Genomic DNA, 15,297 nt, shown 5'->3' with positions numbered 1-15,297 from the left:
GAAATTATAACACCAATTCGTAGATAGTATAGTTATATTCTTATGAAGACTCGAGAGTATCTTCGACACCCTCAGTGTCTCAGCATACCCCCGTGCGCTCTGAGGGATTGTTTATCTGAACGGCCCGGAGAACGGCGTGGAGAACGACTTGTCCTAGTACCGAAACCTTCGGGGAATAAGGAACGGCTTGCTCTAGTACCTGCGTCCTAGTACCTGGTGTCCTAGTAAGACGACGCCCAATAGTGAGGTCGTACGGTAACACTGAATAGGAACCTTGCTTCCGGAATAACTAGAGCTGCTTTTGTAGTGTGGTTGTTTCCGTGTCTTGTGGTTTTCACCGCAAACTTCAACCTGGTATTAAGTTATCTTGTTGTTCTACCCTGTGGCGGATCGTCGACTTACCTAAAGTTCGTCTTCGATATTGGTCATAGATTTACTCGGCGGTACGTCGATTCGAATTCCTAATCGAGAGGGGTCAGCATACTAACCACATGTATCCTCTAAAAAATAGGTCCTAACCCTAAGTCCTAACCCTAACGGGTTGCCCTGCGGGCACGGACACGGGTCTGGACCTATTTTTTCTCGCTCTGTTCTATTTTAGGAAGCACAGCCACTTCGGATCAACTCGCAGTTACGTAATCAAGCACGTGACAGGTTACCCCAGGTAACCCCAGGTAAGTCTATTCTTAGTTTGACAGATGCCATCTGTCAAACTCCGTGTTGACAGCTGACAGCTGTCAAAGATGACAGTTTACCCTTCTCTTAGGGTTCTGTCAGACCAAGGTACGTGTCAAACTCTGCTCCGAGCGCCTGATGAGTCTTACATATAAGACGAAAAGTTCTGTGGGTGGTCCCCCAGAATTTTGCGTCTTTTTGTTTGACACACCATTCTAACACACTCATCATCACCCTAACCCCCTAACCCCCCCACTGATCCCACCGACATTACGGAAGAAGAAATCAAGGCTGTCAGGTACAACGAAAAGACCGAGTACCGAAACTAGGTCGGGTCGGGCTTTAGAGGGTACGTGACCTAAATAGCAACTTACCCGAGGCGCTGTTCGCATGTCTTTCTAGCTGAGTGATATCTAATAGCCGTTTCGATTGAACCCCAAAATGCTTTATCTTCATCTTGAGAGAGCGAGTAGTTCCGTCGAACGATAGCCACATAAGGTCTGGACAACGTGGTGCTTCGACGGCCGGTAGGAGCACAATCACCAAGTTGATAAATTTCGAACTCCACGGTGAAGTAGGAAGCTTAGGATCAATATTCGACGCATATGTGACAGTCAAAACAAAAGACACACGAGGGTCACGCGACTGGTCGTTTAATATTGTCTTACACATCAGTAATGAACTTTCTCGACCTCTAGCATGGCAAACTCTTCAACGCAGTACGTGCGATATTCTAAGATCAAATCAACTCAAACGGCCCTGAGAATTGGTGTTACTAAAGCATACGGTCAGAAAGATAGAGGAGTATTCGTATACAAGGCGGAAATTCTGCCGGGTGAAAGTAGAGGTTTAATCATTATTATTTAAGGGAATTCAGTGCAAAGGAAAAGAGGCCGAACGTACTGAGGGCCATCTAAACATCTCGAACACACGCACGACCGCATCCCCCATGAAGCTTCAGGTCGTAGATATTAGAGTGATGACAAGTGTCGTAACACGGGGTAGCTATTTTTACAGAACATTAGATGTCTACGGTTGAATAAAAGTACTTAAAGTCTTAGGAGTTTCCAGCAAATAGTTTCCTTTACCGACGCGAGTCATCTTTAGTTTTATTCCATATATTATCAAAATTTCGGAGTTTCAAAAGAAATAAGGTCTAGACGATGTTCTGTGTTTCTAAACTCTACGGAAGGTCATCCAATGGGACGTCCCATGATGAGATCAGCACCGATACCATACGCGAGATTTTATGAAATTTTGCTGCTTGTTGCGAGACACTCGTTCATTCTCATTCTAAAACACAACTGACATACCAAAAGTTCTTGATCGTCGATCATCCACGTCTACTCAGAGTATAATATCTCAGGTATCACTATAGCTTCGCAACGTTCAAATTCACGTCAATATAGTAAACGAGTGCCACTAATAGTAAAATACAATTGATATTTACAATGATTAGGCACAACTCTTGACGACATCTTTTACGGCTTGCCAAGATGGGCGGTTTTGCAAGTCATTGAACCACTTCGCCACACGAGGCCTCTCTTGAATCAAATCAATGCCAGCAGGTGCGAGCATACTGCCGTATGGTAAATGGAAAAGATCCGCAAGAGTAACTGTCTGATACACGTTTGGTCAGATCAGCAGGATGATATAAACAGGGACAACAACCACTCACATCGCCCGCGATGTATTTCTGCTTCGATAATATCTCTTCGTAGACATCGAGTTTCGCAGCGAGTTTAGCTGTGAGATCTTGCACTTTAACCTGGTCGGTTATTTGACCAAAAAGTCTAAAGTGGCATCACTGATCGGCCCTTGAACTATGCACTAACAATAGAGAACTCACAATTTGAAGACGATCTCGTACATAAGAAGTGACGCCATAGCATCAAAATTACTGGTTTCGATCGAAGCGCCTTGTTCAAACAAGGCACGTTGGCGAATATCAGAAGGTACAAGCCTAGTTCCCTGGTCGGGGTACTTGTCTTCGATGTACCGACAGATAGCGCGGCTCTCGTATAGAATGAATCCTTCATCATCCTGTTATTGAGAAGCAATCAGACTATGGCTGTTTACAAAGTGGGAAAAAAAAACTAGCCACTTACTATGTAGGGAATTTGTCCAAAAGGCTGCTTGGCCTTGTACTCAGCAGTCTTGTGCTCGGCCTTTGCGAAATCCACAGGATGAAACTCGAAAGGAACCTTCTTTTCATGGAAAACCGTTGCAACCCGTTTGGTACAAGTCGAAGTGGGACTCCCGAAGAGTTTGATGACCATTGTTATCAAGTGAAAGAACTAGATGAGAATCGATAGAAGGAAAGCTTTATCCACTGGGAGCATTCGACGGGGCTTTAATAGAAGATGGATGTTGTCCCATGGAGAATTTAGTCTGGGCACCATCGCCATCGTAATACCAAGACAGAACGTTCACCGGAAATCTGGATTCAGCGTTCCGGATAACGTAGTTAGCTAGGTAAGCGGATGAATGAGTCGGTGTAAAAAAGCTTAGAAGAGGTATATGGAGGAATTACTTGTTGCCGTTTATCAAGGCAATGATTAGCTACCTCGTGCTTCTAAGCATAGTAATCCGTGTAAAAGAGCTTAGTCGTGTATAGATGGCGAAATTTTTGGACACCTTGATGCGTTCCATACGGCACGACCTTATCCGTCAATTTACCGAAGCAAGTATACCTAAATTGTTTAACTGAGGAGAATGGGTCTCTCGCAGGGAACTTTTATGGAGCCTTTGATTTAAGCGACTATTTGTTGTTGAAAAAAAAACGCTTGAACTCATCTCGGGGAGGCTACCATAACAAAGAAATTTGATTTCGAATTTCGAATCGGAACGGGACGGTTACATTGCAGCAGCCGTCACCGGTCACCGCAACAGATCAATTGCGGCGTCGATGCTGGTGTAAAAATTAGGCCAGTTACATCTTTCAACGGTATGAGGGCTGGGGTAGGCAGAGAAACGTTCAAGATGTGATTGACCGCGAGATCAATCGTTCCCAAGATGCTTATATATATGATTCTAGAGCTCTTGGAATGACGGTCATCTGTTCTACACTTTCAGCCAAGCGTCCAGCATACATATATTGCCAATTGTAACGATCCTTGCCCCTGGAATAGATTCCGAATCCTATACCAGAGCTCGTTATCAACCTGGTCATGGCGGTACGATGTGGAGTTGATAATGACGCACCAACGCTGGAAGTCATGTTCCAGAATATGAGTTTGGACGTCTAATCAAGAATGTAAGTATAGAAAACACGAATAGAAAGGTGAACGTACCATATTGAGTACGCCCATTTGCTTTACAGCGCCGCTTTTGTCATCCCACCATTGGACCTAAGTAAAACGCTCTGGTACGCTCGGCGGCCCTACACAGACCCTAGCTGTCGGAGGTGGAACACCCCCAAAACCAGTCACTAGCGAACATGCTGGTAGTGCGGTAGAAACAGATCTGGGTAGAAGTCGTGAGGTTGGTAGGTGATAAGAGAACGGGAAGCGGCGGATGTAGTGGAGGAAGGTGGTGGGAGAATGGAGAATTGGGCGGCAGCAGTAGCGGCGGGGCAGAGGTTGCTGACGAAAATGACCTTGGCGAGGGGGGAATGGGCAAAGCGGGAGGAATTCGACACAAGCTTGTTGCCTTCACGAGGTAGTGGCGAAGGTATCCTGCGAGTTACGAGGGTTCGAGCTGACCCATGGCGGTGGTGATGTCGTCCGCCGATCAGCAACAGCTGCTTGGTCTCGAATCTTTCAGTTGCTAAAGATCAAAAGACCATTAGCTTATTCACGAAAAACAAAAACAAAAAAGCGGAGGGTCGAAAGAAGAATATACGCACTGAATGTTTCTCGTCTGGCTCCTTTGGAAAGCGCAGGTGAGGATGGGGGGTACCTTCCTCTTGCGTGGTTTCTTCCTCTCTCTCCCCTCTCATTGTCGTCGATTTCCTTGTTATCTCGCACCACCATTTCCGCCCACCATTCTCCCTCTCCCGAATGCTCACAGTCGACTCGAGACCGTTTTTCGAGTCTTTTCTATAACTATCGAAGATATCGATGGCGTTGAGGTTGCTCGACGCCCAACACAATCACACCAATGAAAAAGCCTGTAGAGGATACGCTAGGCATCGTGCGTTGTACTGAGAAGATTGTTGACGGAGATGACGAGGACGAGGAGGGTAATGTGAACTTGGACGATTGACCATCAGATTCACCAAAGAGATCGATGACGAAGCGATCAACAAGCACTGACAATATGTTGCACTTGCATTTCGCAGTGTCGTTTTTCTGGTAGCAACATTATGCGCAGATGAAATTTGTGGGCGGACTAACAGGTCTTATCTTTTGAATAACACTACAAGGAATACGACGGACATCAGTCAAAGAAGTCAAAATTTAAAGATTTAGCCTTCGTACCTACGAGACCGGAGGAATACGTTTGCTGCGCTCGTGTGTTCTCGTAGTAGAAGCGGTAAATCACGTATCGATTCGATGTCCTGATGTACAAAAGATTGAATAAAAAGGAGACTCGGAACGGAAGATCGACATCATTTCGGTCGGCCTTTGCCGATTTTGTCAGTTGAAGCTGCCCCACCTGCGAGCCCCGACCCGCGTCTTTGAAGGATCAAGACCAGGCTTTCGATTACTGATTATCTTAAACATATAGAAACATCACATGCCAAGTTGTGGACATTTCTCAGTCCAACGACACCCTGCTGGAGAGTATTTAAATCTCTTCCTGCCTTCTTCCCCTCAAGCCTCGCACCATGGATGGCTCCACCACTACACAGGACGACCTAAAGCGCCTCGATGCGAGCACGGCTAGAATCGACGATGAAATACATGACCTTCTAGTCGAGAGAGCTCACATTTGCCGATATGCGAATTCCCTCAGGGATACCACACGTATACTCCCTCCAGAAACTCTCACATCGATATTCGAGTTCCTCGTTCACGAGAAGAATTTCCCCGTCTACAACCTCGTGGCTGTCTGTTTTCGATGGCGTCAGGTCATTTGGACTTCCCCTACGTTATGGACAACCATTTTCCTCAACTCAACTCGGCACGGCGTCTGGGACCACTTCAACTTGCATTGTCGAAATGCAAAAGATGCTCCACTCGCCATTCACCTTTCCACATATCACGGCTTCCAGGCCCCTCTCAATCCACTTCTCCAACTCTCAGCCGCCGTCTTCACAAACTGCGCAAACAGAGTCAGGTCAATCACGCTAGGCCCTATCGACAAAACAGTCTGGGGCCATGTATCATCCTTCGCGATTCCCGCCAACTTTCCACGACTGAAAACTCTCAAGCTGGAGTTCAAGAATAGTTCGCAAACTATACCCGAAGGAATACTATTTTTGCACAGTCCCTGCTTACGCGAAATCGAAATAACAGAACCCCTTCCCGGGGTTGAGTTTCACCTCCCCTTTCAGCAACTCACCTCTCTTACGCTGAAGAAGACAAGTACCACTCGCGCATTAACCTGCCTTACCTATTGTCCAAACCTCGTCCACTTTTCTTCAGAGGGCTTTTCAGCAGTGGATCCTGGAGCATTCGAGGCTAAGGTTCCCATCACGCTCCCTGACCTCGAGACTCTCGCTTGGGAAAGCGAGGAGAGTCCTGACAACGCCACGTTTATGTCCGATATCCATCTCCCTTCCGTTCTTCGGCTACGTTGGCTGGGGCCCCTCAATCCGGCAACTTCCAGTATCTGGCAACCATTCTTCTCTCGTATGTCAATGGTGAAATCACTTGAGTGTACGTACAGCGCTGGACTCTTTGCCCTCCTCGCTTCTCTTCCTTCGTTGGAACGCGTACACATCAAATTCGACCTCTTCTTCAGTCGTCTTGGAGCCGTAGGCGTCATCATGTCGCACATGGTGTACAGGGAAGGCGTCAAAATGCTCCCTCATCTCACTGAACTCTCGGTCGCACTCGAGGATCAGAGCAAAGTAGTATCAAAGGAGATACTACCTTTCCAGGATGTCATGGTTGAAGCGTTACAGTCCCGGCGGTCGGAATCGGATGGAGTTGAAGACTGCGTTCGACTGAGGAAGTTCACACTACAGTTATCCGTTCTCGCAGTTTGGGGGACGTGGGAGCGACACTTGTTGGCGTCGTTGAAACAGCTAGATCAAAGTGATCTTGAGGTCGTACTAATCACATAGGTGTACTCTAGTTTTGCAGATTAATAATGTAGGATAGGATTTAGCTTCACGTTTTCGGCGAGTAGGGGAGCGGAAGCCGCCGCTAATTAAACAGTACGGCTCGGGAGTACCTCTCTTTCCTCCTCTGCTATACCTCCAAGATTCAAATGCTTGATGCATGGTCGATGAACCACTTCGGCTGCCGCTGTTGATGAAGCAAGTAGTGTGTCGACTGGTAAGGTAGCTCTAAGGTGCAACAAACCAGAGGGGAAAAGTGAGATTGTTAAAAATCACCCTATACAGTATATTCTTGTTGCTCATTGCAACTCGCCGTCGCGAACATCAGTCATAAGTAAGAAAAGCCTTAAACGATCATCGTGATCAATGAAAAAAGAAATGGTCCAATAAGCAGAGTCTACGAGTTACATCGGTTTTTTAATGATGCACAAAGAGAACATAAGGATAAATGCTACAAACGCCATGTCTCCCCTAGTGTTCACTTACGAACACAGCAGCCATACCCATGCCTGAACCAATGCACATCGACGTCACAAACACCCGACCACCAGTTTGCTTAGCAACGCTCAACCCGGTCGAGATCTGACGAGCGCCAGTGCAGCCGAGGGGGTGACCCATGGCGATGGCACCACCGTTGATGTTGACCTTTTCAAAGGGGATCTTGACGTGTTGGATAGAAAAGACAGCTTGACTGGCAAAAGCTTCGTTGATCTCATAGAAATCAACTTCATCTTTGCTGAGGCCTACGAGATCGAGGACTTTTGGAATGGCAAATGCGGGACCGACACCCATGATACGTGGCGGCACGCCGACAACGGCAGAGTTGACGTATTTACCAACGATTGGCAAACCAAGCTTCTTAGCGACGGAGCGACGAGCGAGTAAGACCGCAGCAGCACCATCAGACACTTGTGACGCGTTGCCGGCATGAGTGCACCCATCCTTTGTGAACGCCGGCTTGAGTTTCGAAAGGCTTGCGGCAGTGACACCGTCCCGAATACCATCATCAGCATCTACAACAATCTCAACCTCCTTCTCTGTCTTGGGATCGACAATAGTCGTCTTGATAGGAACGATTTCGTCCTTGAATTTGCCGGCCTTTTGCGCAGCAGCGGCTTTTTGGAAGGATTTAGCGGCGAATTCATCCTGCACTTGTCGAGGAATGTTGTAGTCTTTGGCGACGTTTTCAGAGGTCAAGCCCATAGGAATTAGGCAGTCCTCTGCTTCCTGGTTTTCTAGAACGCTATCGGAGATCTCAGGCGCGGCCCGAGAGCCAAAACCGTTGGTCATTGACTCAACGCCGGCACCTGTAACGAGATCAGTACTCGACCACATTTTGAAACAAGGCTAGCGTACCAATACCGATGTTGATTTGTCCAACCTTGATCTCGTTGGCAATCTGTGACACAGCAGTGAGGCCCGACGAGCACTGGCGGTTGACAGTGTTGATGGCGGTGGTGTTTGGAATGCCGGCGTAGAGGGCGGCCATACGAGCTGCAGATGCTCCACCACCAGGTGGGAGGACGTTTCCAACAGAAATATCCTCGATGAGCTTCGGATCGAGGTTGACACGCGAATAGACGGAACGGAGGACTTGTGAGAGGATATAGTCGGGTTTGGTGTCTTTGAAGCCACCTTTCTTGCCCTTGGTCATAGCTGAGCGGATAGCAGAGACGATAACGACGTCGTCATCGTGCTGCTCGAGAAGGCGTTTGTATGCAGGTGAGGAAGACTGGGTGGCCATTGTGAGAGTCGAGGACGAAGGTGCAAGCGGCTATCAGGATTTATAATGACCAAATCATGCTGGACGAAAAATCACATGCCACTCGCTTTCTCCGGTTTAGCTCCCACCGGATACTGTACTGCAGCCACATATCACATGTCTCAAAACATTAGCTCGCTTTGACCATCCTGGCAGGCAATACTCAAAGCCGAGTCGACGATGAAAGGACTATAGGAGCATCGTTATCGCCTGAAAATGAGTCCAAGGTGTGGGGGAACAACTCAGAACATCCGATCAAAACCTCAGGCCTCGCGACCAAGGCGAGACAGGATAGGACTGCTCAGGGATACTATCATCGCCAAGCAAGAGATAATACATACTCAGATCTTAGGTGTATAACTGTCAACAAAGGAGCGGGAGCAGTCTTCGCCCAAAACTTGGATCCTAGACTTGGAAACCATGCCACCAGGAAATTTGATTTCGTTGAAAAACGTCAGAATTTCTATCGTCTTAACACATGTCAAGGATAGAAGACGTTACAGCTGCATAGGATTGGTGCCAAGATGACAAAAACGGGGTCGAGGTAAGGGACTGGAGGGCATATACTTACGATAAAGAAATACACCCCGTCTACTCGAACTAGGCATACAGTTCTCAAGCGTGGTGCATGGGCGTGGTGAGTATCCAATTAGTTCTATAACTTGCTTAGATACTTATGATGAAATCAATGAGGTCAAACTGTCTACCTCAACGACTTCAATTATATTCATCGTAGCGAAGCCATGAACCTCGCGTTATACCGCCGTATATTTCAAAAGATATCCTCTAGGTCGTAGTGGCCTGGATTGCCGCCAAATTCAGCTTCATGATACAAGGTGTCGATTGTGCCCAAACGCCATAACATTGGTTTGATATTGTCGGCTAATTATCGGATTTGCTTCTGCCACGCCGTGCTTGGTGACGCCCGTGTCCTGATACTAGCAATACCTTGAGTCGGTGAGTGCGGCAAACTGCCTTTGGGCTATCTATGGTCGAGAACTTTTGGATCGTTGATAGATCCGCGGCGTCGCCACAAGCGTTTAGACAAGCCGATAATGCAAGGGCACCCCGCCATCCGACGTAAGGTTTCGGTGGATGCAGAATCAGCTGTTGTGGTGCTCCCAACGAGGAGCTTCGGTTCAATTCCGTTTCGCCGATTAAGTGGTGTATCCGGAGCCAGACGGACGGGCCATTCTGTACACTCGACTACTCCGTGACGATGATGAGCGCTGAACTCCGCTGAATCTAGACAGTTTGCTACTAGGCTGGCAATTGGATTATTGACCTAGAGTCGGTGGGTTGAGCAAGTTTAGCTGTGGAGATAACTACACGATTTTGGCGCATGAGATGCAATCGATTGACTTGCGCGATGCCCACCAACTGTTGAGCAGTCCACGATTTACCTCATGCTAGAGGGTTTTCTGGGAAGAAATCCAGAGTCATTGAGTAATGACTATCGTTCACAACGCGATGCCCGTCGTAGCGAATCAGCGTGTTTGACAAATCATGATGTGCCGCTTGTCGCAGTTGTACATTGAGACCGATTAGTAATTTCGTGCACAATATCTACACGATTAAAATTTCGTTATCCAGACTTGACCTATGCACGTATGATCGGAAGAGCTCGATGGAAGGGGCCGCTGTTTTACAGAGGTAGATTTTTCTTCACTTCTCGTCGTCTATGAAAATTAGGGTAAGAAGAAAGAGGCTCACTGTCCGCAGGCAACGCAACTGGGAAACCCAAGCTGTAAATAAATACGTTTACCGTGTAAAGCCCTGAGAATGAGACCTAGCTTACAATTGTACGCAGGCGACCGTTGATTTACAGTGTATTCCCATGCGTTTCATTGACATGGAAATTCACATGACTATGTACGGCACTAAGTTCTCGCAGCATCTCTTTTTCCGGTTGCGAATGCCAGGCTCCTCAAGTTCACGCCGCTACTATGCCTTACGGAGAATATATTCCGTTCATGGCGGGTATTACGGTTTTTGTGAGCTTGGTTGGTACCATACAGCCTTCTAAGGTCACAGCCGGTCTGACTTGAGGACTGCCGGAAGCTTTCAAAGGCCTTCTGACACGGTCGCGGGGACCCAGTTTGGGTGCTAATAGGGTTGATGCGTAAGCTTTCATTCACCTGGCACTCCACGAACCGATTAAGTATATTTCTGGTAAAGATAATTGATTCCAACAGCATCTGAGATTTTCTATTTTAGATCACTATTTTGTCCCATGCTTCCAACGCTGTTTTTGTTCGCATTACAAGCGAAACCTTCCATGCTTTAAGAGAATAGGGTCTTGTCAAGGAAAAAGCCGGGGCCTTACAGCTGGCTAGTTTCGCGGCTACCGCGACATTATCCCCTGCCTCACTCCCCTTGGTGCCACATTAGCGCACTCTAAAAGATATGGATCATCAATGCCTCATACTGGCTCCATCATCATATATTTACCGGAACAATGAAAGCTATGCTAGTCAATATCTTCGAACGTGTCTATCTTTGTTGCGACCAAAAGAATCCGATTGAGAAGTCATGATATAGCTCTCCAATACCCACGGACTCTGTATTTCTCATCAGAATATCCCATCTGTTCATCACGCGTCAAATCAGCTTCTCGACGTTTCTCCTTCTGTTCCTTGCACCGGCAGAACTGCCAAAGCACCCAAATTGGTACATCATTCAGTTGTAACAGGGTCCGCAAACAGAATGACTCACAGCCTTGAAGAGGACCCCGATAGAGCTAGGTCGGTCAGGTCCCCAATCTTAATTTTGGGGGGGGACTGAAACCGATTTAATGCACCTAAAATTCATCCGCACTGAGGAAAGGGTGGGCTTCCTGACGAAACCTGACGTTTCGGGTCCCTGCCTGTGTACGGATGACCCGGGGGCCTACTTGAGGCGACAGGTTTAAAATTATTGATTCTACTCCCTACTCTGGTTTTGTTCCATAAGTTATTCCGCAGTTCCTTAGTGGATTGATTGATGGTTGAACGTTGATTGATGGTACCCCGCAGCGGCCTTCATGGGAATCACTGCGTCCCTAAATGAAACTTCGATCTCCCTGCACAATGTACCTCGGTGTCTGATCTCACCTGGGAAAATTCTTGTTCGCGTTAGTACACCAGGTTGTTTGTACTTCCGTATTATGGCGTGCGCATTTACGAAAGGCAGGCCCGAGGTAAATGGTTATGGCACGTACACACGTCTCGGGATGGAATTCATGCACATAAAGGTTCTGATGGCGTAACAAATTGACTGATGGGGTGAAGTGTTGACCGAGCAATATTGATGCATGATGACTGATGATTGATAAGTGGTATGATTGATCCAGGCAAGGTCAAATGAGCAAATGAGGAAAACGTGGCTTCGGTGATGTGATGTCGCTGGTGCGTGTTCGCTGAGCTTGATACGGAGTTCCAACAGTTCTAGGTCCGACCTGAACCGCAGTGAATCATGATTCGTTAGGGCCCTGACGGTGGCCGCAATAGATAGAATTCGTCATTAACGACTACTAAGGTTCGAGTGCCTCCACTTTTGCATTTCCGGGTAGCCGACCGCTAGGGGATTTCAATTATCCAGAAGGGCATTATCTAATGCCTAGCCGATTGCTATTTTTACCAAGCGCCTCAGCTCCTCACCACAACTCCACTCTTCTCGAGCGCTGCTTGGAAATCATGAGGGTAGATTGGATTGATACATCACATGTGCTGTGCAATTCATTATCACTAGGGAACCGTAGGACCAAAGCTATCATCCCTAACAAGATTATCTCCGTTGCTAGCCCATTTCAATCAAAGCATCAAACGCATCTACTAATACTACATGAAGATTTTGCACTATAGTAGTACCCAGCTGGGTGCTCAGTGGACCTGTGCTCAGCGTAAATAGAATCGAATCGGTCGTTTCGAGTCAGTACTGAGTCAATCGGGAGCGTGAAAGTATCAATTTCCGTTTGGAGAGGGGCTTTTTTTTTGGCTTCCCGGTAGCATCGCCCGTCTCCCAGATTGTTCACCAGCGTTAAATGGACATCTGATTCGGGACGCTTCTGAACTACTTCCTTATTATCAGACTCGTTCTACTTGCCTGTTATTAGATAGCTAGCGCTTACTTATTCTCGTATTTTGGCTCGCGACTTCGATAAGCTCGTACAGAAGGCTACGTTTCTTTACGTCGATCTTTCACGATTACTCAACTGGTCCTTAAGAAGATGGTACAACCTTTCCCCACAGACCGAAGCCTCTACAGCGGTGGATTCTACGGGCCGAGGGGGGGGGATTTTTATGGCTGATTCATCCGACCAGTCGGAAACCTTAGTAGTAGCCTCTCACAGACCCTACTACTCCCCTTTACTTTTAAACTATAATAACAGCTATTTAAACACCCGAGGTCATTCTAGTTGTCGAGACATAATACCGGGATTTTATCCCTTTTCGCTACTCGGCACTCTTCAGCATCCGTGAATCGTGGCATGAAATTACCTCTATGAGGAACCCCCCCATTGTCAAAGAAGCTTCTTCTCCTCAAAATTCGTTTATGCGCTTCCAAGACCTTTTCTCTTTTCGCCAGCCGCAGGAGGCATAAGGCAACAATCAGCTGGTTGATCTAGAATTGCACCCGGAAGCGTACTCCGACCAGCTGGCGGCGAGCTATCGTAGTACTCTTCCAGAAACTCTATAATAACTTTTTACTTCCTCGACCTTTTGTACGTGTAACAGACCCTAGTTCCGCCATTTTAATGGCAAACCGATACGGTCTTCTTCAAACGACCTGCACCTTGGGCGGTTCAATAGGGTTGATGCGTAAGCTTTCATTCACCTGGCACTCCACGAACCGATTAAGTATATTTCTGGTAAAGATAACTACTACGTGCCTAATAGACCTGAAATGACAGGACAAAGGGTCAGTCAACTCAACTACCGTGAAAGGTATTCGTTCTGCACAAGATCAAGGTACTAAAAATAAATTATTGAACGTATGTATTTAATCGGATACTGGGTTCAAGTCTTTACTGAGGAAGGTGAGCGAGTGTGTACTTGTACCTTGAAGAGAACGCATCGGCGGATCATGATGGGAATGCGTAGTTCTCCTTGTCCTTTTCTTAATTATGCCACCTCTTTTTCCTCCCCACACACGGTATCTAGTATCCACATGTCTAATTCTCCAAACTAGGGCTCTATCTACCCACGAACTTGAGCGTCCCCAAAGCTATTTTTCTTATGAAACGAATAGCGGGAGGCAAGATAAATATAGACGACGGTTGCAATCAGTTGTTGCGAGTCGTTCGTTGATTATCTATCTCACAACGAAAACGCAATTGTAAAAAAACAAAGTTCACCGAGTCGGAAAACCCACAGGAACAAAAACTCTAAATCATCGGTTAAGAAAAAAACGAGTAGCAGAAAAAAACAAAAAAAACATCCACTGTAGTCTTGGCATCATCATTCGGGCATACTCCTCCGCAACAAAGATCAAGCGTTTGTACCCACGGCATGATCTGGCCGAACAGTTACTCTGTGTCCGGGTGTTCCGGGGCGGTAGTAAACGCCTCGGTGAGGAAGAAAGAGTACACGTCCTGTTTGTCATCATATCAACCATCCATTCCGATCTGATCCTGATCCCATCGATCATCATTGCTCCCATCGATCACGAAGAGAAAAAAAAAATATTGTTGCGCTGGCTGTCATCCCAATTAGGCGAGTTCAGGCAGTGTAAGGAAAAATGAGATTTTTTTAATATACTTTAGATAGTTACATAGGAAAAAAAGGTCAGTCAGTCAGCAGGGGGCCAACCCAGTCATTCAGATCGACTGAAGGAGAGCTTCACTCGTTAAATAAGAGAAAATCAATAAAGGAAAAAAGGGGGGGAGAGAAATGAAGAGAGAAAAATCAATCAAAAGTTGGTCCGTAGGCGTGATACGAACAGCGGATCAAGGGGATTTTTTTACGTGGTGGTATAAACGGTTGGAAATCATTGAAGCTCGAGGAAAGAGCAGTTTTGGAGACACATCTAATTTATGCCCCATTTTCACCGGATTCCCTGACTTCCTGAGTATTCTGAGCGGCCCTCAGGTGAGGAGAGGAAGAGGCCTGCCTGCTTTGGGGCTGACTGTCGCCTGTGGCTTTCCTGACGGGGGGAGGAGGCATGTGAGGAGAGCTGGTGGCAGGGCCGTCGTTTGAATTGGGGGTGGGGGTAGGGGCGCCGCCGTTGGGAGGAGCCGAGGTGGGATTGGGATGCCAGGTCTGGAGGGCGGGGAGGTTGTGGTTGCTGCCGTTGGCGGGGGGATATTGAGAGGAGCTCTGCTGTTGATCGCGTCTCGGATCTTGGAGCTGAGCGTGGCCGTAATACGAGTTGGCATTGGGGGGAGAGATGGGAGGCAGCTGATTGGAGGGCGGGGTGCGACCTCGGAGGGTCGAGGTGGCGAGAGGGCCGCGCTTGTGGGGGAACTGCTCTGGGCGGGGACGCGAGTGCGTGCGCTCAAAGAGACCACACTTGTTGCACAACTAGGAAAGAGTGAGTACGAGGTTGAAACAAAAAACAAAAAGACATACGACTTTGCCTGGGCTGAGATTGGACCTGCGCCAGGTGGAGGTGTCTGTGGTGCAGCAGTTGAAGCACCTGCGACGGACGCGGTCGCTGAGCTTTGTGGCGGCGTCGTCGGTGTGGACGATGGTGACGGGCTGTGAGCCAG

At 47.5% G+C, this 15,297-nt stretch overlaps 5 protein-coding genes across 5 annotated transcripts; 1 reads left to right on the top strand and 4 right to left on the bottom strand.

Moving 5' to 3' along the window:
• Positions 1-2,130: 2,130 nt before the first annotated feature.
• On the bottom strand, positions 2,131-2,954 carry AGABI2DRAFT_71082 (hypothetical protein; the record flags this gene model as incomplete). Its single annotated transcript, XM_006462230.1, has 4 exons — positions 2,131-2,295; positions 2,354-2,468; positions 2,525-2,718; positions 2,784-2,954. 4 exons carry the CDS (start codon positions 2,952-2,954, stop codon positions 2,131-2,133), a joined length of 645 nt encoding a protein of 214 aa, XP_006462293.1.
• A 1,151-nt stretch (positions 2,955-4,105) lies between these two features.
• On the bottom strand, positions 4,106-4,615 carry AGABI2DRAFT_119150 (hypothetical protein; the record flags this gene model as incomplete). The annotated part of the gene is made up of 2 exons (XM_006462229.1): positions 4,106-4,443; positions 4,519-4,615. 2 exons carry the CDS (start codon positions 4,613-4,615, stop codon positions 4,106-4,108), a joined length of 435 nt encoding a protein of 144 aa, XP_006462292.1.
• An 830-nt stretch (positions 4,616-5,445) lies between these two features.
• On the top strand, positions 5,446-6,970 carry AGABI2DRAFT_179115 (hypothetical protein; the record flags this gene model as incomplete). The annotated part of the gene is made up of 1 exon (XM_006462228.1): positions 5,446-6,970. A coding segment is annotated over one exon (1,405 nt), but the record flags the coding sequence as incomplete, so codon positions are not given.
• Positions 6,971-7,210: 240 nt separating this feature from the next.
• AGABI2DRAFT_193507 (hypothetical protein) lies at positions 7,211-8,607 on the bottom strand. Its single transcript, XM_006462227.1, has 2 exons — positions 8,204-8,607; positions 7,211-8,154 (listed from the first exon to the last, which is right to left on the bottom strand). The coding sequence occupies exons 1-2, from the start codon at positions 8,589-8,591 to the stop codon at positions 7,319-7,321; spliced, it is 1,224 nt and encodes a 407-aa protein (XP_006462290.1). The 5' UTR covers positions 8,592-8,607; the 3' UTR covers positions 7,211-7,318.
• A 6,013-nt stretch (positions 8,608-14,620) lies between these two features.
• Positions 14,621-15,286, bottom strand: AGABI2DRAFT_119147 (hypothetical protein; the record flags this gene model as incomplete). Its single annotated transcript, XM_006462226.1, has 2 exons — positions 14,621-15,109; positions 15,158-15,286. Coding segments are annotated over 2 exons (618 nt in total), but the record flags the coding sequence as incomplete, so codon positions are not given.
• Positions 15,287-15,297: the final 11 nt, after the last annotated feature.

This window comes from Agaricus bisporus (genome assembly GCF_000300575.1).
Source record: "Agaricus bisporus var. bisporus H97 unplaced genomic scaffold AGABI2scaffold_6, whole genome shotgun sequence".
NCBI classification, from domain to species: domain Eukaryota; kingdom Fungi; phylum Basidiomycota; class Agaricomycetes; order Agaricales; family Agaricaceae; genus Agaricus; species Agaricus bisporus.
The sequence above is the reverse complement of the archived record's forward strand: the minus strand, read 5'-3'. Positions and strand labels throughout refer to the sequence as shown.